Raw genomic sequence first — 23,425 nt, 5'->3', positions numbered from 1 at the left:
GACAAACACAAGAAACATTACATTAACAGTGGAAAAGCCAGTTTCCCCCTATGTTCATTTTATTTCACAAACCTTAGCCTATGCAGATGCCCGAGAAGATGGGGCAGCAAAAGTTAAGATAAGGAACTTGAAAGGTCAGTGTATAATTTGAACAAAGTTTGTAAGTGAAGGAGGAAGACACGGCTTCGGGCCCAAAATGAAAGAAAGAAGAGAGGTTTTAGAAGCAGAGGCCATACAGCATGCTAACAATATAGGAAAGTGAATACAACAGGGAACTGGCTTTCTTGGGAATAGCTGGTAGTACATTATAAAAAGAAGCAGGAACTGAAGTCTGCTTCTGAACCAAGAGGACATTGTCGCTAATCAGATGAAAGATACAGAACAAAATTCTTACAGTCAGGAAAATTACACACTACTCAATTCACCTGCTAACAAAGCTTGCCGATTTTTACAACTTTAATTGTTTGACTAAGATCATATTTTCCTGCCATAAAAAGCAGAACTGCCAAAAAGTATTTAACAAACAACCGTGCTCCCAGTTCTTTTTTCCTTCAATACTCACAGAATTTTAAGTAGTTTAACATAAAGTTTCCTCAATGTGTGAGCACTAAACATTTGCAGTAAAGTTGTTGCAAAATTTATTGACAGAACTTCATAGGGACCATATCTGAAAAGCCACACAGTTTCCAAGATAAGAGTATGTCTCTTATCTATCATTCTATGACTCTCAAATGGCACCGTGCTCCCAAGAATTCACACAGCAAATGGCCAGTTTCAGAAAATGTGACAGGAATCTCAGGTGTTACAGAAAGTTTAAAGGACTACTGCCATGGGAGGTGTAGTGATAGGGATATACTGAACACTAACAAGGAACTGGTGACCCATCAACGTGAACACCCATTCCGTATATTCTGTAGTTGGTGGCAGTCAGCAGGCAATACAAACACTTACTGCTACAGAAACAGCTGCTGCACAATTTGAAGTAGGGATGTCACAGGTAAGGTAGGAAGGAATGTCTGAATAATGTGGAGAATCTAGCTAAAACAAGGAAATAGAAACAAAATCTCTTCCAATTCTGATTATCTAGTTCTTTTTCTCAAAAATGAATGGAGAAAACAACAAAATAGAAGCTCAAGACAATTGTACTGTTTATGTTTAAGGCTTTTTTAGCCTTAAAACTAATAGTAACAGTGGAAGTTTAACACATACTGACTGTACAGTTTATTACTATATCCATTAATAACATATATAAAGGAAAGCATAAAACAATAAATACTGTATTCATTAAAAGATGATTCCATCACAAAAAGGAAGTGTTCTGCTGTGTCAGACCAATGGCCTATCTAGTTCAATTAACTTCAGAATGCACCGTGGACCAAAAGAGCCTGTTTGGGATTTTTTTTAAAAAATAATTTATTAATTTCCAACAGATTTTAGGTGAATGACAAATATATCCACTTAGACAGGAATAGGTTCAGTTAGTTATCAAGTGTTAGTTGTCATTAGTAGAGAAGCCTCTTCTGGTTAGTCTGCACTAATCACACTGTCATTTGAGCTACCACCTGAATAGCTTCCAAATTATTTAAGAATTTCATGATGAATTTTCTCACAATTCAAGATCTTGTCGGCCTCCTGTTGTGTTGAAACAAAAATGCTTAAGTTGATATTCAGCTTGACTTGAAGAAGGAGTGCTTGGGCTAGAGGGAGGGGGAAGAAAGTGTGTTATATTCAGAACTCTATTTTAAGAGAAGTGCAGTCAGACAAGACAGGCTTAAGTGATGTAACAACTCTCTGCTGTTCAAGGAGGCTAATCCTGGTCTTTTGCTCAGTCACGGCCTTCTGCATCTTTCTTGCATGGCTCTGACACTTACGTAGTTCTCTGCTGAACTGATTAATCATGACAATTCAGAGAAATATTCAGTGAAGATGGCTTTCCATCCCATTAACTGTTGAATCAGTTCAGTAAGGTATTAGGTAAGCACCAAAGTCAGCACAAGAAAGGTACTATGGTACAGCCTGCTCTTTTTCGGCACCAGCATACTCTTAGATCGATTTAACCATCTTGTTCAGCTGGATCATAAATGATTCAATATTAATTTTAATGTAGAGTGTACTGCCAAAATTTATAGCTTCTATAAAGCCGATGTAGGACTTCAGTCAGCAGTTTTTAGAAATTCCAGTTCTATACATTTATACAATAAACACTGAACACAAAACTTATGACACTAGTTCTCATACCTTTTCCAGTACAGTGAAAACGTACTTTTATATACAAACATGTGACTAGTCTGTTGGCTATTAGCTCTGCATACTGTCATGTACAATGCAAAAACTTTTGTTTATAAGAAGCTCATCCATCCATTTAAATTCCTCTTCTGTAAAACAAGTTTTAATAAGTTAAACTGTGCACATGTTTAAGTTTTGCTCTGAAGAAAGCATCCAACTAATAGATTTCAAATTATATATGTATTAGTACTCGTATTAATTTTATTATTTTATATTATTTATGTTAGGCAAATATCATGCATATTCTTGAACTTCTGACAGATGCATCTTCTGATATCTGTTCCTTTAAAGCCTTGGTTTAATCTCTGATTTGCTTAACTCAATGGTAAAAGGCAATTATCATCTGTTTGCAGCAAAGTCTTGAAAATTATCTCTTGTAAACCACACTGACCAGTGCATCAATAGCAAAGAACAGCAACAAGAATATTACATACTAAGGCAATCTTCAGAATACAAACAGCAATGCCTGTGTTTCATGACACCAGGAAGTACACCTATAATAGTAAGTTCTCTTCTACATGGTTCTTTCTGGAGCCTGCTTTGCAGAGGGGTTGGTCTCGATTATCTCTAGAGATCCCTTCCAACTCCTACAATTCTGTGATTCTGTGACCATTCACACAACACGTAGATCACAAGTTGGCTAAAACAAAGCTAACACAAATGGATGTTTTGAAAAAGGAGATGAAGCCATAGCAAAATCAAACTGAAGAATTCTTAGGAAGAGAGGAAAAGAAAATACAGAGCCATTATTTTAGATAATGACTTAAGTTATATTTTAAAAAAGTTTGAAAATGTTCAACAAATAGCATTAACAGGATACAGTCTCTTAAGGACTAACACCCTCTGAAGCTATTGACCTAAATACTCCTGGCAAGGTCTGCAGTCAGGCTCTAATTAATTACATAGCATTACTTTTAAGAGGCATCAGATATCTGTTTCAACAAGTTTTAAACAGATTTCTGTTGTCACCTCCCACTGAAATACATAGATTGATCCAATGAGTATTCAGTGTCACTGTGCTTGATGTAAAAAGGCAGAAGAATTTCCTTCAACATGAATCAGGGAATCTTCATTTAGTAAATACAAATACGTAATATAATTATTACAGTAAACATATAAAAGAAGCTGTTTTAGCACTGATTATGAAGCATGGTTCAACAACTGAAAGCAAACACGTACTTCCTGATATCAGAAAAACTATCTGAGAAGAACATGATGTCACTTACTAAATAGTCAAAAAATTAGTTTAGGAAGTAAAGCAAAACATGATTGGAATCAGTTTTCTCATGCTTCATGAATACAGCTTTTTGGCTGACCCAAGTGCACATTCAAAGCATCTCAATCAGCCAAAGTAATTCATTCTTTCAGTTTATGCCACATCACCTAACCTAATTAGGCACGCAATCATTGCAGTCATTAAGCAACTCCAGAGCAGCTAACCAGCAACAGAAGTGTAGAAACTGATGGAACTCAAAACTACACACAAATACTTGTATAAATAACACATGCTGGGATAAATAATCAGAGAATTTGAAAAGATCTTAGAGGAGTTGAATAGCATAAAGATTGAAAATCAGAACTTCAAAAGCTGCAAGCATTTCATGGGGATACTACAACTGTATCTATTTTGGAATTAGCAGGGACTTGAAGCAACAAAGATATTCACAAATAAACTCCCTCAAAATCCAAAAATAATTACTTCCATTTCACAATTGAAGTCAAGCACCAATAGTGTTAAGTCACATCTCGTGAATAATAGAAGCTCAGAAGTTGCAGATAAGCAAGAATTGCTCTGGGTCCCATTTAAAGCAATTCTGGCTTCAGCAAATCCTTGCATAATAGCTTATGTTTACAGACAGCACAGGAACCAGAAGCAGTAAGCACCAGATGGAAAAAAAGGCAAAAGGCATTCTTTGGGCCCTGGAGAAATATTTCAGCTATTCCCCAAACCTATTATTAAGACAGGTAGCTGAAACAGAAAAGATCACTGCTTTTGGATTACAATGAGTGAGCTTTTTTTCCTATTGAAGCAAATAGCAATTATACAGCTACACGTATAAAAGCTGACAGAACAGCATCATCAGCTAAGAAGCTGCCTTTAATCAAAACTGAAAATAATTTGATCAGAGTCCACAGACTTTTCAGAATAAAGCAATACAACACCCCCACAAACTGTAAAAGCAAAAAAAAAAAAATCCAAGCACTCACTTTTTGATTTCTCGGAGGAGCATTCGAATAAGGATGGCCTGTAGTGGCTCAATCATTAATTTTCTCCACATATCAAGAGCTAGCTGTGAGGACATAACATCACAAGTTTACACCAGTTAAAAAAAAATAAATAAAACAAAGAAAAAATAAAGATGGATGAACTCTCAATTCCCCAATCAAGATTTAAAAATTACATCATTAGATGCCCTCCTGTTCTCGTCTCGTACTTCTCCTAGTACAAGAACTACCGAGGGTCTGGAGCACTTACTGGGTAAGTGTTTGAAGTCATGCCCATACACACCTCATACATACTGCCAGCATGTCTGGAATGTACCATGTTACATACTCCAGTAGCACTAAGCAAGCTCGTGCTCTTAAATAAGATGACTGAAAAGCCTCTAAAGTTTCTGTTTCAGCATCACTCAGCATGTGCTCATGAAACTTCAGTGCAACAACTCCTTCTATAAAATCTAAATATTAGACATAATTTCTGTAACTTTCTTATAAGACTGAAAACATAAAATAAGCTTGTTTACTCTTGGATAGAGAAAGGACAGTTACCCAAAAACAGATGAACGGTAACTTCTTTCATTTTAAAGTGAAGAACATTGAAGACTGCCTTTGGACAAAGCCCCTAGAGGAATTCAAAGATTAGAAGACAGCACTACATTAAAAGGGAAAATGCTTTCAAAGCAAAGACTTGACATATATGGCCAATGCCTTGCCAAAAAGGTCAAAAGTGAATACTTTTTTTTTTTTTTTTTTTTACTACAGGGACATTGAATTTGCCATAAGCAGTTCTATAATTTAATGTACTTTAACTACTGGAAGGTAGGATCTGCGCTGCTTTCCAGAGCAAAGGAAAAACTGCCATAAATCCATTCCTATCCTAGTAATGAACAGAGGTGAACATCACTATCTCAAGACCTAAAATTTACCCAGCACTATTACAGCTTACAAAGATAGTATTTGATCGAGAGAAATGGAAGCAATAGTGGGCAGCAAGATTAACAAAAGGTGGCTGGTAGAATTTCAGACGTCAGCATCCAGAATGCCGTTGTCCAAAACCATAGACTGCTGCAGTTTCACAACCTTGAATGTCTACTTAACCTATTCAAATTCTGAGCTATGGATATACTGTCCAAAGAGCAGTTTCTGGTAAGCTTGAAGACAAGTGTGTCATCACCACTCCCTCCTACTCCCACCTCAATCTATGACTCCATAAATGAGAGGAATACTCTCAGAAGATGAATTATCAAGCCTACTATTCTTTCTCTGAAAACGTATACTAGGGCAGAAAGTGTGGACAAAATGCAAACTAGCTACTACTATCCTTTGGGAGATAATAAAAAATAGACTAGGACTCCAACTCTGCATTCCAGGAACATAGTCCAAAACCATTCCCAGCCCCTGAAACAGTAAAACTAACTGCTCTGCACAGAGCTAAGAACTACCTCCAACAATGGTGAAGGAGTCAGCTAAAACACAACTCGTGGAAATCACAAATGTTTAAGGCATTATCAAGACATCACAAAAAGTGAGGCAATATTCACTTCCAAGCTCTAACAAACCTTTACAGACGCCATAAGTTAGCAAACTGTGCAGACAGCACAGGTAGAAAAGAAGTAGTTCCTTTTCTAAACTGCCTCGATCTAAAGCGTATCATGCTTCTGGTGTTTTTCCAGGCCACCCCCAACCTGTCAAAAGATTAGCAACTTGAACTGACAGTGTCACCTTCTTCAGCATAAAAGACACTTCCTCAGGCATCACAATCTCTCTACTCTCAACAATGACAGCAGAGATCTCCTACTTGAGGCAATGAAATCCAAAAGCTAGAAGAACAGTGATTTGACAGGCCAAATAAAAAGTCATTTTTTACTTCTCTAAGTCAGGAGAGGAAAATATTTGCTTCTCTTCTAGAGAAAAACACAAAGGTAGAGAGAAAAGGGGAAAAAAAATCCACCACCATTAAAATAAATTACCTAGCTACCATTGTGTACGTATTTGTTACAGATACAAGGGGGAGAGACACACAAAGTATTCAAAAGCAAAGTTTATATTCAACTGCATTGTGAACTATGGTTCTACCCCAGTTCAAACTGAAGAGATACTATCAAAATCTCCTTAAAGACAACCAGAACCATTCTGTTTCAATAAAATCTGTGGCTTTTTTTTTTTTTTTTTTTTTTGCAACAGGAAATTTTTCACCTCATTTTCTTTTATTACTCAGCTACACAGCTACAACAGTAGCCAAGAAATGACAGAAAGTATGTACACCTCACTTCTGCAGAGCAGAATTGCACAGTGTGCTGTGTCAGAATGCACTACTACCAATGACTACTTGTTTTTTAAGTGTTTAGAAATGAGTCTCAATCTCTCCAAACTACCTAAGCAACTGTGGGCATCAACGCATTTGTGTTTACTTCAATTACTTTTCTTCATTGTTTTGTTTTGATTTTTACATAATCCCTTCTTGCACAACACTTAATTGCACTGAATGTCCACTTCTTCTAAAATCTGAGCTGCTATGGCTGAATTGCTTGGACTGGAAAATAACACAGTTGCTGTAAAAAAAAGCTGTTACACTTTGCAACATCAAAAATGTAAGTCTAGAACTAATTTTTCCGAAGTTGATCAAAACAGAAGCACTACATAAAAATCTTTTCTACATGAAAACACCACTTCAAGAAAAATATATTTTACTCAAAAAATGATCTATATTATAACATTTTGAACTGAAGTTCTCCAACAGTACTCATATTTGATTTCCCTCCATTTTTTTCTTTTACATCAAAAATGCCATCTTACTTTCAAAAGGATTCCATGCTTACATCTTCTACTTAACTATTCAGATTCCATGACATGGAGAAGTCAACATTTAAAAGAACAAAGCTGAACATGTAGTGCAGCAAAATAGAGTTCATTTTCTGAAATACCTACCTCTCCTATTTCCATCAGTGGTTCATTCATATCCACACCACCATAACCATACTGAAGATCAGCTTCAGTCAATTTGTTCTTCTTAATAAACTGTGTGTTGAGGTACCTAGTAAAAATAAACATATTCCAATTAAAACACAGAAAAAGTTAAGCTAGTAGTTTTTGAAAACAGATTTGGAACATCTCTACATCAGACAAAAAAAAAGACAACTACTTTCAAGCAATGCCACTGCTACCTGCAGGAAATTCTTCTAATGCAGACTACTTTCATTCTAAAGCACTTTGTACTTTATATTAAAGCAACACCGTGAAGAAAATCAAATACTAAACAACAGCCTCCATCACCGTCAGCATTTCCTTGGTATCCAGTGCAGGTGTTAAAGGAGCCAATGTTTCAAAATAAACAGACATATTGTATTTGCACTTACAAGTTAAACTCCTAAATCCCGAACAGCCCATACTACAGTGATGATAATTTCTTAATTTTTAAGCGTAGAAGAAAGTTCTTGACTATTATGTTTCACTTTAGGATTTTTTTAATTAGTTGTTCTATTGTTGTCATTGAAGTAAAACATACACTTCTACCTATTCTGTTCATTATTTTGCATTTCTCTCAGTCTAAAATATTATTTGTTATAATGGAGTTTAGGCACCACAACTCACGCAATCATTACTTTTTCCACTATTGCAGAGAAGTAATTATCTATGTAAATTATGAATGCATTTTCTACTTGGAGAAAAAGAAGAAAAAGCAGGTTATGCAATCCTGGCTAACTTTAGTATCCCCAAAGGGAACATACAAAAGAGCATCATTCTAAAGATCACTGATTACAAGAACAACTTGAAAATCACATTAAATTATTGAAAATTACATTGCCCCAGCCAAAGCAACACAAAGAACAACGTACAAAGAACACAGAAGGAAAGACCATCAAGCTAAATTTATTCCTTTTGTTTTTGTTTTCCAGGCAGTATTCAAAATTATGTTCTCGACATGTATACAAAAAAAAATATTATATGTTGACAAAAGTGAACTCAAAGCATTTAAGGGAATCTCAATGGCCCTTCCAGTAGCACTCAATGACAAAATCTGCTGAGAAAAGAAAATGCCTGTCATTCTGGGACATAATTCTTCTCACTATGGCACTACGAGGCCAATTCAAATGCTAAGACACACACATTCACTTCTCATGAAATACATGCTACAGTGACACTCCTTTCCCTATCTTGAATTTTTGTGGGTTCCATAATCCATACACATTTTTATGAAGTAGCAGTAATCTAAATAAAATATTTACAGTAATTGGGTAAACACAAATGAGAACAGACTGACATAGTCCAAAACTAACATCAATAAATTAATTTCATGAGCAGTTGCATAGAAAAATGTTATGAATGCCTAATTTTATTGTAGGATTTACTATCACATGTATAGTTTACTTCAAACAAATAAAGTTTCAGACACAACTAGTAGTTTCGAGACGCCTGGCTCCAGGCACTGAATAGACATGAAAAGACTAACAAAGTGCTTTAACTGATGCACATTTTAGAGGCTGTATCAGACTAGTGACTTCTGAACATTTCAAGCAGGAAGGTAATTGACAAGCAGTGAAGATAAGGAGAAGCATACTATGGAAACCTTTAAACATGAAAGAACTGAGGATACCAGAGCATCAAGAAAATAAGGACTTGTGATAATGCAGTGGTGACAAACTGAAACACTGAGGGCTAATCTATTTTCAGACTCCAGAGTACCATAAATCACTAAGCTACCATCAATAATCATCACAAATTTGAAATACTCGTCTCTGTGGAAGCCCCACAGGTTCATACAAAATTTGTGTGGACATGCTGAACAGCCAGAACACAAGCCTTGTTTAAGTAACCAAGTTTCTCAATTTTTTTGTTCATACTAGGAAAGTCAGCAGCTACCATTCCACCTTTTTCCTACTATGCCAGCTAAAACATCAAGTCCTGTGCTCTCTCTTTTCTCTTCCACTGTTACGTCTTGTCAGCAATTTTAGACCAGGCAACCGATCCGTCATGAAACTAACGCATCCACAAGTAAATAGATGAGTTTAACCTACATCAGGCACTTCTTGCAGAACGACTTGATTCAGCAAAAAGGAGGTGGCAAGAAACATCCAGGCAGAATCACTCTTTTCACTGCTCAAAAACACTGAAAACCTGCTTGCCATTATTTCCTTCCCTCTTCCCCTGATCTTAACATCAACTCCCACAAGCTTTTATTTGCACGAGCAAATAACAGAAAAGATGTGCAAACAGCATAATCTCACATTAGCTTCTCCACTGAAGTGATAAACTATTTTTCACCTTGAGTAACTACTTGAAATTACTTCTAGAAGACAATCCAAAGGGTTTGTCAGGAACCTACTGTGGAAACAAGGACTGAAAATAGAAGAAAATACCATGGGCTCTTAGTAGCATTGAGACAACTTTCATCTGAAACCCTGATCCTACAGCTCAGGCCCAATTCCTTAGAAGTACACATGTGCAGGCTTACACTTTACTGACTAATCAGGAAAAACAGCCAACAAGGTAAGAACACTGATGCTGGTTACCTTTCAGACTACCAGCGATACATTTCAGTATCCAAACCTCAAAACACAACCACTGAAATTCTTCTCCAGATAGAGGTGATAAAGTCTGTAAGAACGTTAAAGGACTCTACACGTATTTGACAGAGGAATACCAAAGAACAGCTCTGTGTAAATTAGCAGTTAGTGTCAGGAAAATGTCTGGAAAACACAAGCATTTTTTGTGGGGAACTTTTCAGTTATTAAGAACTTAGAAATGAACTGAGAAGTTCTTTTGTAAGGATTTTAGTGGAAAAAAAACAAACTCCAAATATTAATTTACCAATTAAAAGGGTGACTAATGGTTGGGATAGATTGCCAGGCTACAGAGTAACATTCATGTACTTGGTATTTTTAGATCAACTAAGGGCAGCAATCTAACAACAGATCACTGTTCTAAATACAGTGACCACACTCCCAAATCGATGTTTTCACATCACAGTGGCCTACAATGTCCTTGGGAATACAGACTATGCAAAGGCTTGTCAGAAGAATGAGATGGAAGTATTTTATTTTTTAACATGTTATTTGGTTTTAGTGGTTTGAATTAAATATTTCTGATAAGAAACAAATATTAGCATTGGCAAAGCAGACATCATGAAATTCTGCCCACACGTAATCAAACCTAGACTGTACCTGTCTCAACATCAGAAACAACAAAAGGAGACTATATTAGAAATGATAGGAATCATCCTGGATAATTAATTTAGTGGTAAGGAGCAGGGCACAGAAAGACCTACTGAAGCACAACGGTTGTTTTTTTCCCTCCCCTTTGTTCTGCTTCGATCACTATATTCTCTCCAAATTTGACATGGCACACATAGCTCCTCTTGTTCTATTTAAACTTTCTTCAGTTTATGAAACAGAAATTATTTCAGAAATTTAACAACTCATTTGCAAAGCTTACCTGTATAAACAGTCCATATAGTCTGCTCCCTTGCTATATTCTTCCCAGTATCTGTGATACATAACCAGTACTTGTTCCTCAGATTCCAAAACTCTCTGTGAATAAAGAAAGGCATGCACACACATCCCTGAAGTTAGCAAGAAAGTAGTACCCATAAATTGAAAGCTGTTAATAGGATTACTGTTTCAGAATAGCCACAGAAGCAGAAAGACCACCACAGCTAAATGTCAGCAACTCTGAAAATAACACTGTTGCTATGACCAGAAAACTAACAAGTATTACTGTGAAGTTCTGATAAGCCAACTACAACAGCAGAAGTTGTTTTGCTTCGCATTCTAAAAGAATAACCTCTGAATACATTCATTTCCTATCTGCCTTTACAGAACACGGTTCATCCTCTTGCAACATGCTGGTGGATGCTACAGAACCACTTCCTCATGTGCCAGCACGCCAGTTTTAAACCCATGCAGCCATGTGGCACACCAGAACAGTCACCTCACTCACTGTGAATATTTAAAACAAGTATTATTTGAACTTAGCTGAAAATCCATCATATTTACCAGTAATCCTGGAATTTAAAAGTGATTAAAAGAGCACATGTAAGTGCAAACTTAAACACATCGTAAATCCTATAAAACTGGGCACAGATCTTTTGGAATGTCAGCCATTTATGTTCTAAGAAGCTGCTGGTGTAGTGAAGGAGGATGAGATCCTAGGAATCAGCTCCAGAGTACGCAGTGTTAAACTCTCAAGCAGTAAAAAATAAAAATAAAAATCTAAGCAGCAGCTACATAAAAGAGGAAAACAACCAGACTAAGGTGGAACCAAGATTGTTTTCCACTGCAATATGAATTCCACAAAGATTTTCCAAAATTAGTTCAAAGACAAATGGTGGGCAGCCAGTTTAAAAAGTGGACATATGCTTTCTATTACTTCCCAACAGTTTACATTGAGCTGGCACCTGCCCAGCCTAAATGAGCTCATCCAGCTCACTAAATAACTGAGCTGCATGACAGTTCTCTGAACTGATTTAGTCATCAGAGGTAGCCTCCGGGCAATCAGTGGAACTACCTACCACGATGCCTCGCCTATATTGTAAAAATAATGTACCCAAGTTCAGCAATACTTGCAATTCTTCATTCTCTGAATGAGCTGTGTCTATGGGTATGTATAAATCTACTCCTCTTTTTGCTCAAGTACGAGGAAACAGTGTTCATCCATCCTATACATGCAATGTGATGGATCATGACTCTCTCAAATCTAGGCTTTTTATCTGATAACACAGAATTTACAGCCATATCAATACAGAAGAATTGTTATATGTCATGATAAACAGTCATTGCTTCCTGCCTCCCAATTATTTTTTTTTTTCCTTATTTCCTATATATTTTATAAGTTTTCGTCAGTAGAATGGACACAATCTGTCTTAAAGACATTAGAGTGAAATTTTACACTTAACGAAAGACTAATTACAACATCCAACACATCTGGAATATAAAGAGATTTCTATAACTTGTCTGAATATAAACACTAAACAGAGAAGAACAAACTTACTTCTCAAGTCAACGGGTATACAAAACACACCAATACAGACAGATCTCTCACTTCCACAGATATTCTCCAGACCACTGACATCCCTAATTTAACCTCAAAAAACCAGCATAACTTCCTGTGAACAACACAAAAACCCTCCACAAAGTTGAAAACAGGATAAGCAGTGCTATCCACACCAGTAACTGCATGGGTTACCTTGTGCAAATGGCGTACATGATTCTCCAAGAAAATCTTTGTCTCAGTATAAAGTCTCTCTCCAAGAGGTTCAGGATAGGCCACACACAAAGCATAAATGTCTCTGGGCTCTGAGTCAAGGTTTATATCTGCTTTAAGTGTGAGAACTGACGAACATAAATTTAAGATTTACAGGAACTCCCCCCAACAAGAATGTTTAAGAAAACATTTTTGAAGATAGAGCACAGAAGACCAAATGGATCTTTTTATTAAGTTTGTGCAAACCCTGATTCACAAAGACTCTAAGCTTACAGCACCAATTATTATAATCTCTGTTTTAAGTAGTGGAAGCTGAAGGAATGTTAGATCTAAGATCCCAAAAATTCTGACAGCCCCGTGCTGACCTGACTTCTACCACTTATTTATCATATACAAAAAAATATATTTACCTAAAAGCAAACATTCATCTGAAATAATTCTTTTGCGTCTGCAACCTGCGTGAAATTCAAACTCTTGCTTTTTGGATCAAGGTAACCACTAAAGAAGTATTAGTTAGACAACGAGCACGCAGCAGAACACAACATGAAGTGAAACCAAATTCCAATCTCTGTGCTTGCCCATCTCCTTGTCCCCCTCAGATCCATACCAGTTTACAGTTTAATGCCTTTACTGTAATCCCCTCAGCTTCCTAGGTAGAACAATTTTGTGGAACACTGCAAATTAAGTCATCACAACAGTGAATCGAACCAAAAAACCTTTTGTTTATTTAACTATAATTATCATTTTAGTAGTCTTGTTTAGACCACAGAGCTACACAAAATCATTACGCCTGCTCACCTCAAGGGCAGCAGCAAACACTTGAAACTGAATTATCTTGCAAAGCTGTATCAAGCTAAGAAAAAAAAAGTCACTTCACACACTCCTCCAGCACCTTGTCAGGAAAATCAATCATAGTTAAGAACTTTCAATAAAGTCAAGCAAAGCCAACAGCTGGTATCTCTGGGAAACTCACTACTTCTAAAAAAAAAATCATTAGAATGATTTGAAAAATAATCATGCTTTGTCATTTAGTTTAGGCACTGCATAAAACTAGTCACATTAGAAATAAAAATAGCCTACATTAATCATTACGTTCTTTAACAAAGAGAAAGCACAAGAGCTGTTTTCCTTTAATCTACCTTAAAAAAAGCACGTGCCTGTCTAAAAGCAGGAAAAAGGCATAAGGACAGTTGACAATTTACTTGCTTCATCTGCAGAGCAGTATAACAAGCTTTCATCACCATTTTTCCAAAAGAAGGGCTCCTCTTGGACACTGAAGTATTGTTCAAAACAGAGAAGATACTGACGTAGAATTGAATTGAAAAAGCCTTTACATGGCAATTGAGCACTCAGAGAACCAACAACTGGTGTCTGCTATTGAATGAGGTTATTTCATCCTTACAGATCTTTATCAGAACTCTCCTCATAATGTCAAGTACTAAATTGAAACCTTCATGAACAAAACACACAATATTTACTGCATTGTGCTACACCAACTTGCACAGTGGTAACCAATAAAATACCACAAAAAATTCAGCAAGCTAAGGGCTTTCTCAAACTTAGTCTATATAGAAAAATCACTCCTTATAAATCCCCTCTGAACAAATGCAGGATGATCTGCAGGTGAATGCATCCTCAGTAACATTCATGAGCACAAGCTCCTCACCATCAGAGTAAGATACTGAGGAAGGATTTCTAATTCTGGAATTTACTAAGTTACAGCCAAGTCAACAGGACATGACTGTTCCCTTCAGATCCACGACTACACTACCCATTTGGATCATCAAAACAAAGTTACACATATCTGCTACAGGAGTAACTTGCTTTGAAGTGAGAGAGGAAATGCACAGCCCTCATTACAACAGCACGAAATAGTAACGGCAGCTTATCTAACAACAGCAGCAGTTAAATCTAAGTTTATCTTGCCTCTGCACCCCAGGCTTTGGTTAGGAATCCAGCCGACCATTACTGTTGCAAACAAATGTCTTAGTTGTAAAACAGCTATTTAAAAACAAAACCAGCATCTGTATTTCATGGAAAACATACATCTTCCACATAAGCCTCTCTTTTTTCTAGATAACAGTCAAAGTTCAGTGCAAGTGGAAAGAAATGGAGCCCACCACTGTTCCTTGACAAGCAACACTCAGTTTGCATGCTGCTGAAAATAAATAAGTAGCTTCATCACAAAAGCACTGCCACAGACACTTCAAACACGTTCCTATGCCAGCCACGCATACAACTCCACACAGACTCCCACTTTCTGGATGGTGAGTTCCTCCAGATTTCTACAAAAAAGTCAACAGTCTCAAAAAGGTATCACAGTGAGCAAGAACGTACGAATTGTGTAGCAAGGCTTATCTGTTGCTGTTTGCTCACCTAACTATCGTTCAGCTCAGAATCCAATTTGAAGCGCAGTGTTCAAAAGGTGGTGAATTTCTTAAGTAAAAAAAAGATTAGAAGGATCAACCACTGAATATTCCTCATGTTTTATTCCATAATCTAAAAGCATATTTCTTCTGTGCCGCTGTCCCTCAGAAGATGAGAAAAGGAGCCTTCCCTGTTCAATAATTTATCTTCAATGCTAAAAGCCATCTGTCCTTCCAGTCCAGCTCCTTGTAAGGAAGGCTGAGAAAGGTCTAAGGAAGATGAAGCCAAACCACTGCTTAGGGCCCTCCAGCCTGTGTCAAGCACAAGAAAATCAAAAGCCTTATGCTTTCTAAGTGTTCCAGTCCTGGCTACTGGAATGGCATTACCTCAGAATTGGGAAACTTAACCAATTCTAAACAAAGAAAAATAATTATTATTCAAAAAAAAAAAAAAAAAAAAAACTGTATTCAAGCAACAAATGCTCAGTTACTGCCCTTGGGATAAATTATCTATGTAAGACAATAAATTAACATACTTTTTTGAACAAATCTAAAGATGATCAAAGCAGAGCACTCTGAAAATGTGTGTGATTCAATCTTGCTCTGCAAAAGCACACACATGACTACCAAAATTCATGGAGCCCTCAGTCAGAACCTTTATTGCATTGACTTATTTACTCTTCCTTTCCTTTGAATTGGTTTCTGTATTAAAAATACATGATTATACATGTCCAGATCAAAAGTTTCTGACTCACCATAGGATTCTTGTGAAATGAGGGATTAACAGAGAGAGACAGAGAGAGAGAGAGAGAGCAAGTACAAAGAAAAATAGAACAAAGCAGGCCGTCAAGTTAAACAGCCTTACACACAATTTTGTCTGATGTACAAGCATGCTGCCGCCCCTTCCCCCCCCTCCCCCATCCTAAATACTGATATTCTAGTTATTTGGTTGGTGCAACATCCAGTTCTACTGCTGTAAAAACATCAAGACAATTACAGGAACATCCTGATGTTCTACTTGCCCAAAAAGTTCTACTGCTAGACAGCAGTTATCAAAGTACAGCTATCAAAGCTATAAACCACCACTCCCCTATTCAAACTTGAGCAGACTCTTACCTTAAAGAACAAACTCTAAGCAACTACATTGTTACAAACAAAGCCTTAGAAGTTGTATTAGGCATATATCATAACCAAATTCCTGTAAATTCCATCTCAAGTAGAGAGATGCAACCATCATTCATTTACTGGACAACATAACAACTCCAGAAACACTCTTTTTCTGCAGAGAATCTGAAAGGAAATCTGAAGGTCAAAGGTGGCCTGAGATGACTCACAGTTTAAATAAAGTGACATACAGTCTTTCAAGTCATCTTCTCTAGAAGATTCTTTAACTCTTTATACAATTGGGATTCTCAGATCATTGCCATTCTAGCATTTCAAATTTGAAATGAGCTGTGTATAAAGACAACCTATGCTTAACAATAAAATTATCAGAGTAGTAAAGAAAACACTGCATTTACTTCAAGTTTTTGGAAAATAATAACACAGGAATTAGTTCTAGAAGATGACTGCACATTACAAACCTCCCAGCCCTAAAATACTATTATTCTGTGCACCCTAACTGATCTCAGCTGTCTCAAACAGCACATGAGAAAACGATCATTTAGAATCAAGCTGCAGCAGATTGAAATCACATTTATTTGCTGCAGTTTATCCCTTGTTTCCATGTCATTGTTTTCACCACAGAGAAATTACACAGATCAACTGGTGCTAGAACCAATCAAACAGCCTCCATGAATTTCATTAGTACACAGTTCCAACATATTAGTCATATTTTTTTATTATGCTCATTAAGCAACAAGAAAAAGTAAACAAACATTTCCTCATTCTGTTTTTAAGTCAGATCTGTGGAAAGGACAGATACATAAACCAATCCTAACATCCTTCTAGGTGCTTAGGAACACATTAAATCAAACTTCAATTAAATTCAGCAGAAAGCAAAAAGCTATCACAGAACAAGATATGTTTTACGAAGACCTGGCGTTTAAAACTTATTAACATCTCAGCTGCTTGGGTTTTTTTTTCTTTTTACACTGAAAACCCAAGAAAAAGCTTTCAAAACAACTGTATAGAAGAATGAAGACTTTATGTTAAAGCATAGAGCTTGGTCAACGTAGCAGGAGTAGTAACACAAAATAAACATCACAAGTTACAAGTCACAGAAGCTCCTCAGGCCATTCTGCCATAGAGAACGCTCCCAAAGGCTTTCAACTGTACCAAATTAGACACTAATAATGCCATCTTCCCAGGAAGGTAATGAATAGATGACAGTAAGTGAGGTTTTAAGAATTATACGCCGAACGATTCTTCCAAGCCTGAATCCTGAGTCTGCTATCCATAAGTGTTCCCTTCACGATGCTCAGTCAACTAAAGTAAAGCCTAAAACAGGATCAACAGCAGAGTTCACATATTGGTCCACTTAGAACTTCTTATATGGAAGCCCACACACAAGAAAAATCAATCCAACATCCCATTCAGCTATTATCTTAAATTTTAAACCTATTTTGGGCATTGTTTTATAATGGTTAGTCTCAAGCTACAGAATTTAACAGCTTATGGAAGACTGAAATGTGCAATTCCTAAACTCTGCTTAGAAAAAAATTATTACAGCACAATTTGCAAGCACAGAAATTCACACTTAATGCTAAAAGTCTAAGGTTTGGTGTCTAAGACAAGGTGGAGAGTCACACCTCCACAAATCAATTATAAAGTTTTAAAATTACAGAGCTTCTTCAAAGATTACTGCACAATACATCTCCACAACTATCTTCTACATAGACTACAAGCAACTCAATTTGTATATACTTGCAGATAAACACTAAAAATCAGAGACAAGTGGGAGAGCAATTCTGAGAAAAGGTGAAGAGATCAGAAAGAGAGAATTCAGCTCCCACATACAGAATAAGCTCATGCTGTAATAACATACAAAGGTCTTCCCAGGAGACTCTTATTTCACCTGCTAGAATCAGCGAATTGATATATAAGTCTAAACCATTCTTCCACCTTGAAATTAAACCAAACCTAATCAGATTGCCAGGGAGCAGCTACAAAGCCTCCAAAAATTTCTCACCACACTGTAAAGGCTAATGAATGCACAGATGCAGGGCACAGCTTCTTTTCTTTAAAAAGAAGTTCACTGAAACTTAAGTCTTATTACATGCCCATTTAAAATGTAAAATTACAACTATTCACTATAGCATCCTTCATGCAGTTGTAACTTGAGCAGCAAGACTGTATGATCACAACTACATTCAACTCTAAACTGTTCAGGACTAGAGCCAATAACAGAGGTAGAATAAAAAGAAAGACTTTTCTATAAGCCTGTAGAAATGACTAATATGGTAGTCAACAGAATACTTAGAAGTGCAGAAGAAGGAGACAGGTGTAAGTGAAACAAAACAATCGCACCATCCCCTAGCTTTAGAGATTTGGATTCTATTCTGTCAGAGGTGCACAGCCCTGCCACACGCACACTTCAGCATACAAGGAAAACTCATTACCAAAAAGAGGAAATTTGCACACAGTTTTGTGAACAAGCATAGTGCAAGCTGAAGATTGATATTACTGAAAGCAAGTAAAACTCAGACTTTTTAACACTGTATCACATCAAGCACTTCATGAACATGCAGAATTTCCCATCCTTTTGGCCATTTTTTCTGACTCACACACCTAATAGAAAGTAGAACCTTAAAATGTGCTTCGTGCCAAACATACCACACGGACACATGAAGACTGTCACTTAAAGGATACGAGAAGCGGTCATTCCACGTTGCTCTTTCAACATAATCCAACATAACAACAGCCTTAATTGTTGTCAGAAGTTTGTTCCATGTTTCATCGAAGTCAACCACTCGTGGTTTCAAGGACATTGTGGGGTTTTAGTGTTAATCTGTGGACAAATTCAATATATCAGGCAACATGGCTCAATAACATCAAAAAATACATTTCATTTGAATTTTTCAACTTGAACTTTGTATGTTGCACCACATCAGCAAACAAATAGAAAGGATCCCTTTTCCCTGCCCATCCAGCTCCCCAGTCAAACACTTATTTTGAACTTTATGAAAGGGAATGCTGATACTACATGAATCACCTATAACACAGTGCCAATCTACTTAACAGCACCACGCCTTGTGCAGTTCAGCACTTTACAAAACTTCCCATTCAGCAGCATAACATGAAGAAACTGATTTCCCTGTAAGTTTTTCATCAGTTACCTCTACAGAAAGGCTCCCTCAGCTGCAGCTGAACCCAGAGAGAACCCAGAGCGGAAACACATTGAGCAGAGGATCTGATTATTTGAAGTTACTGCTGTCAGCATACAGTCTATGTTCAGCTCAAGCTTTCATGAAACAATTTTGGTGTTAAATTTAAAAAGCCACAAAACCCAAAAGCTCTGATCAAGATGACAAGAAAACACTTCACATACAGCATTATGCACAGCTTGTGTAGCCTACTGCACTGTGCAGCAGAACAAGCAGTGATTTTTTTCAAATAAAACATGGCTTGAAAATACATTAATATATTCACATAAAAATACTAGAAGAGATCTATTAAATAGATCTGGAAGAGTGACTGAAATAAATCTAAATAAAAAGTAAGAAACTCAAGAAAAGATGCCTTGAGAAAAACAAAAGCAAAACCACCAAGGCCTCCTCTTTCTGCATTCCTATTTGCCTCTGTTCCATACACCCAGCCCAGTGGCGCCCTACGAATGACACTGCAGACATAAAGCATGCCCAGATCCCACTCAAAAAGATGTCACCTTAAGACTAGAAGGAAAGGAAGAACATTCCTATTTTATTGAGACAGACAGGTGACTTGTCACCAGATCCCAAACGTTCATAGGCAGAATGAAAAAAAAGAGAGCCACTGACAAATAAACCTGTAGCACCAGACACTTCTATAAAGGAAAGAACCAAATGATAGATCGAAAAGCTACCCGTGGAAGCAGCTCACTCCCATAATCCTGCTGGCTCGTTGTTTCTGAAAGTGCAGGATACACAGTTTCTCAATTTAAAGAAAAAAATACTAATAACATCAAACTCAAGTTTTACACCTTACGTCTCCAAAACAGCACACTGACCAGTTAATTGGGCTCCTGAACTGCTAGAATCAGGAATTTCAGAAGGCTGTTTTCCTCTCTCTGCAACGCAACAGTTTCCGCTTCAAGTGTGATCAATTTATTACCCACATCTGCTTTGATTTCATAAAGAAACTGAACAGCAAATAACATCAAGGAAATGGTATGAGACCTGAAGCTTTAAGAGCTTCATTCTTTCAAGCAGAAGAAATAAAAATCAATAAGTGACACATAAATACTCTCAGTTCTGCTTAAGCATATAAACTGTTACATTTGCAACATGGCTATTGGCCACTTTTGGGAACAAAAAATCATCTTCAATTCATACGTGGCAGCAGCAGCAAAAAAGCAATAGGAACTGATGAAACAAATTGACGTCCACAAAAGGTTAAGGTGAAATGTGCAAACTGTTGTGCGTGTCAAAGAAATGTGGACCCTGGTAAATATAAGCAACTGCAAAGCACTTTTCTAAGAAGGAAAAGCAATCTTTACCCAAAACCTTTAATATTATTCATCCGGAAAATGCAACAATACCTTCAGGTGACTCCAAAAAGAAATTACTGCAACCTAAGGGGGAAGAAAGGCTGAAGAGAAAGCCCCACACTATGTCACAACAAATCCGTAACATCATATTTAACATCACCAAAGCATAAAACATGTAAAGCACTGTGCACACATGCAGGCAGTCCAGGGTTGCACGGTTTAACACAGAGCTGACTGGAGCTGGGCAATCTCTTCCAGCTTTCAAGTTGGTGAGAATCCAAAATCGGTTTTAAAGTGTTAACAAATGCAGCATAACTTTCTCTGCTGTACACAGGGCGGGAGTTTGTGAGCTCCATGAAGGCGGTACACAAACGCACCGAGCACCAAACACCTTGTATTGATCCACGCACTGGTGGTCAAAGTGACACAAGAGCAGAATATCTGCCCCGGGGTTTACACCACTGAGGGGCGGGAAACCGTACCCGTCCGACAAGCCCTAAGGAGAGCAGCCGCCGCCAAAACCCATGAACGCACCGGGACAAGGGACGGTCGGTGCCCCCTCTGCCCCTCTCTTCCAAGCGCCCCACTGTCACGCCGCTCCCGTTTGCTGATACGACCCACGCGCGTTTTCAGCCGCAGCACTCCTCGTCCGGACGCTGAGCCCGGAGAGCAGCGGGGCGAGGAGCGGACACCCTGCGCCTCCCGGCGCCTGAGCCGAAGCGAAAGCGGCCCGCGACGGCCGCCCGGCCCGCGCCCCACCGCGGCCTCCCGCGGGACGGGGCCTGTGTCGGGACCTCTCGGGCGCGGGCGGTCCCGGCCCGCCCCGGGCAGCCGCTCCGGGGAGCGGAGGCCCCGTGCGGCGGGGCGGGGCGCGGATCCCGCGGGCAGCACCCGGCCGGGCAGGGCCGCGGCGCCTCCACACGCAGCACGGGGCCGGGGAGACCGCCCGCCTCCCGGCCGAGCGCGGACTCCCGCGCTGAGCGTGACGGCGCTCCCGGCCGAATGGCGGTGGCGGAGGTTACCTGGCGGCACGGGGCCGATCCGATCGGCGCCGCCGCCGGCTCCCTCGCTCCCTGTCGCGCGGCCGCGCTCGCTGCCCCGCTCCTCGTCCTCACAGCGCTGCCATTACCCGAGCCGCTCGCCCCTCGCGCCCCGCCCCTCTCCGGCGCCACCACCGCGGGCAGGGGTGAGGCGAGATGAGGCGAGGCAGCGCAGCTCCACACCGCGCCGACCCGCGCCCCTTCCTTACCGCGGCACCGCGAGCCGCCCGTTACTTCCAGCCCGGCCCGGGCTCTCCCCGCCGACCGCAGGCCGGATGGTGGGCGACAACTCAAGGAGCACCGTCGATTTCCGACCGCGTTTCCCCGTCGGAAGACACAAATTTGGTACGGCCCGTGCTACGGCAAGCGCGGGCGGCCTCAATGCCCCGCAGCGGGGCGGTCGGGGGCCGCACGGCGCATGTCCCTTCGGGCCTCCGCGCACGCGTTGCGCCTCCATTGGCGACGGCGCCCTTTGCGCGCACGCGCGCCGCGATCCCGTGTGGGGCGGCGGAGCCGAGCTTTTCGCGGCCCGAAATGGAGTCGGGGTGGGACGGGGCTGCTGAAAGCGCTGTTTTGCGATTGATTCACAAACCGTTTGGCACGGGGAAACCAACCGTGGCTCTTGAGAGCAGGATAAAGCAAGACTGCTTCTCCTCCAAACGAGCCGTCGGCACAGTTCCTACAGTATCAGCTGTAAGCGTTTTGTAACTGTATCCCTTCTGAGGGTAAAGATCGCTTTTAAGGGATCCTTCAACAACTTCTGGGTTACAAAGAAAAAGTAGTATTTCCTTAGGCTGTTAGGAACTCTTTTTTTTTTTTTTTTTTTTTTTTTCCCTTCAGGTGCAAGGGAACCATCCTGTGGCACAGAATTCTCTCCAATAGTGCGATTTTTATTTCCTTTGCTAAAAGCATTTGAAAATCCCAAATCTAGCTTGCTGTAATTGAACTGTCTTGATCTGTTTGGGGTTTTTTTTTCCTTTAGGAAGTTCAGGAGTGGGAGGGACAGGAGGATAATGAGGAGAAAAAATAAATCACGTGGTGTCATAAAAAATGAAACGACAGAAAATTCTGGGTAGCATTAATTAATACAATTAGTACACTACTCAAAACTTTTATTTATAACTCCAGTTTCTCTGTCTTTTTATTTGTAGTGCTTTCTGCCGGAGGGAGATTGGTGTTTGATTTCAACCCACATGTTTGTTTGTTTGTTTAATTTGGAAATACCATACAGCTGCTCTTACCATTTAAAGGCAGCTTCCATGCCCGCATCCTCCCTCACTTCATTTTCATTAACTATTTTGTGTTTCCTCTGCCCACCTGATAGGAATAAAGCCAGAAATACAGACTTGGTACAGGGAGATTGTGCTCTGAAGAGTTATTATGTTATGTTTTTGTGTGTTTTGAAACAAGTTTTCTCACACCTTGGATACAGCCAAAAGGTGTGTTTCTATATGCACGTGTAAAGATCCACTGACATCAAATTCTTAAATATCTCCCTGGCTCTGGAAAGGCAATGCTTGGGGAACGTCTTAAAAGAGAAGTGCAGTTCCTTATCAGTGCAACAATAAGCTTAAATGCATGGTGAATAAGGACAGATTTTGTTACAAGATGAAAAATCAAGTTCTAGAGGTACATGAGAGCTAACTCTGCAGCCTATATAAAAAAAATCATCATCTCAGTGTGTTTGT

The 23,425-nt window shown here is 39.0% G+C and overlaps 1 protein-coding gene across 4 annotated transcripts in view; it reads right to left on the bottom strand.

Moving 5' to 3' along the window:
- CUL2 (cullin 2) overlaps positions 1–22,081 on the bottom strand; it is a 45,376-nt gene extending 23,295 nt beyond the window's left edge. Inside the window, exons 1-7 of one of the 4 annotated variants that reach the window (XM_052692913.1) lie at positions 21,947–22,081; positions 18,882–19,020; positions 12,688–12,790; positions 10,939–11,033; positions 7,435–7,540; positions 4,495–4,577; positions 1,611–1,697 (exon numbers count right to left, since the gene is read on the bottom strand). In XM_052692913.1, coding sequence (XP_052548873.1) covers positions 1,611–1,697; positions 4,495–4,577; positions 7,435–7,540; positions 10,939–11,033; positions 12,688–12,790; positions 18,882–19,000 — 593 coding nt within the window. In that variant the 5' untranslated portion in view covers positions 19,001–19,020; positions 21,947–22,081. Of the gene's footprint in view, positions 1–1,610; positions 1,698–4,494; positions 4,578–7,434; positions 7,541–10,938; positions 11,034–12,687; positions 12,791–18,881; positions 19,021–21,231; positions 21,329–21,719; positions 21,858–21,946 lie in introns of those variants that run through there. The other 3 variants (XM_052692912.1, XM_052692914.1, XM_052692915.1) reach the window with 3 other exon arrangements.
- Between the last annotated feature and the right edge of the window lie 1,344 nt (positions 22,082–23,425).

This window comes from Tympanuchus pallidicinctus, unplaced genomic scaffold (genome assembly GCF_026119805.1).
Source record: "Tympanuchus pallidicinctus isolate F22 unplaced genomic scaffold, pur_lepc_1.0 scaffold3, whole genome shotgun sequence".
In the NCBI taxonomy this organism is placed as follows: domain Eukaryota; kingdom Metazoa; phylum Chordata; class Aves; order Galliformes; family Phasianidae; genus Tympanuchus; species Tympanuchus pallidicinctus.
This window is presented reverse-complemented; position numbering and strand designations above follow the sequence as displayed.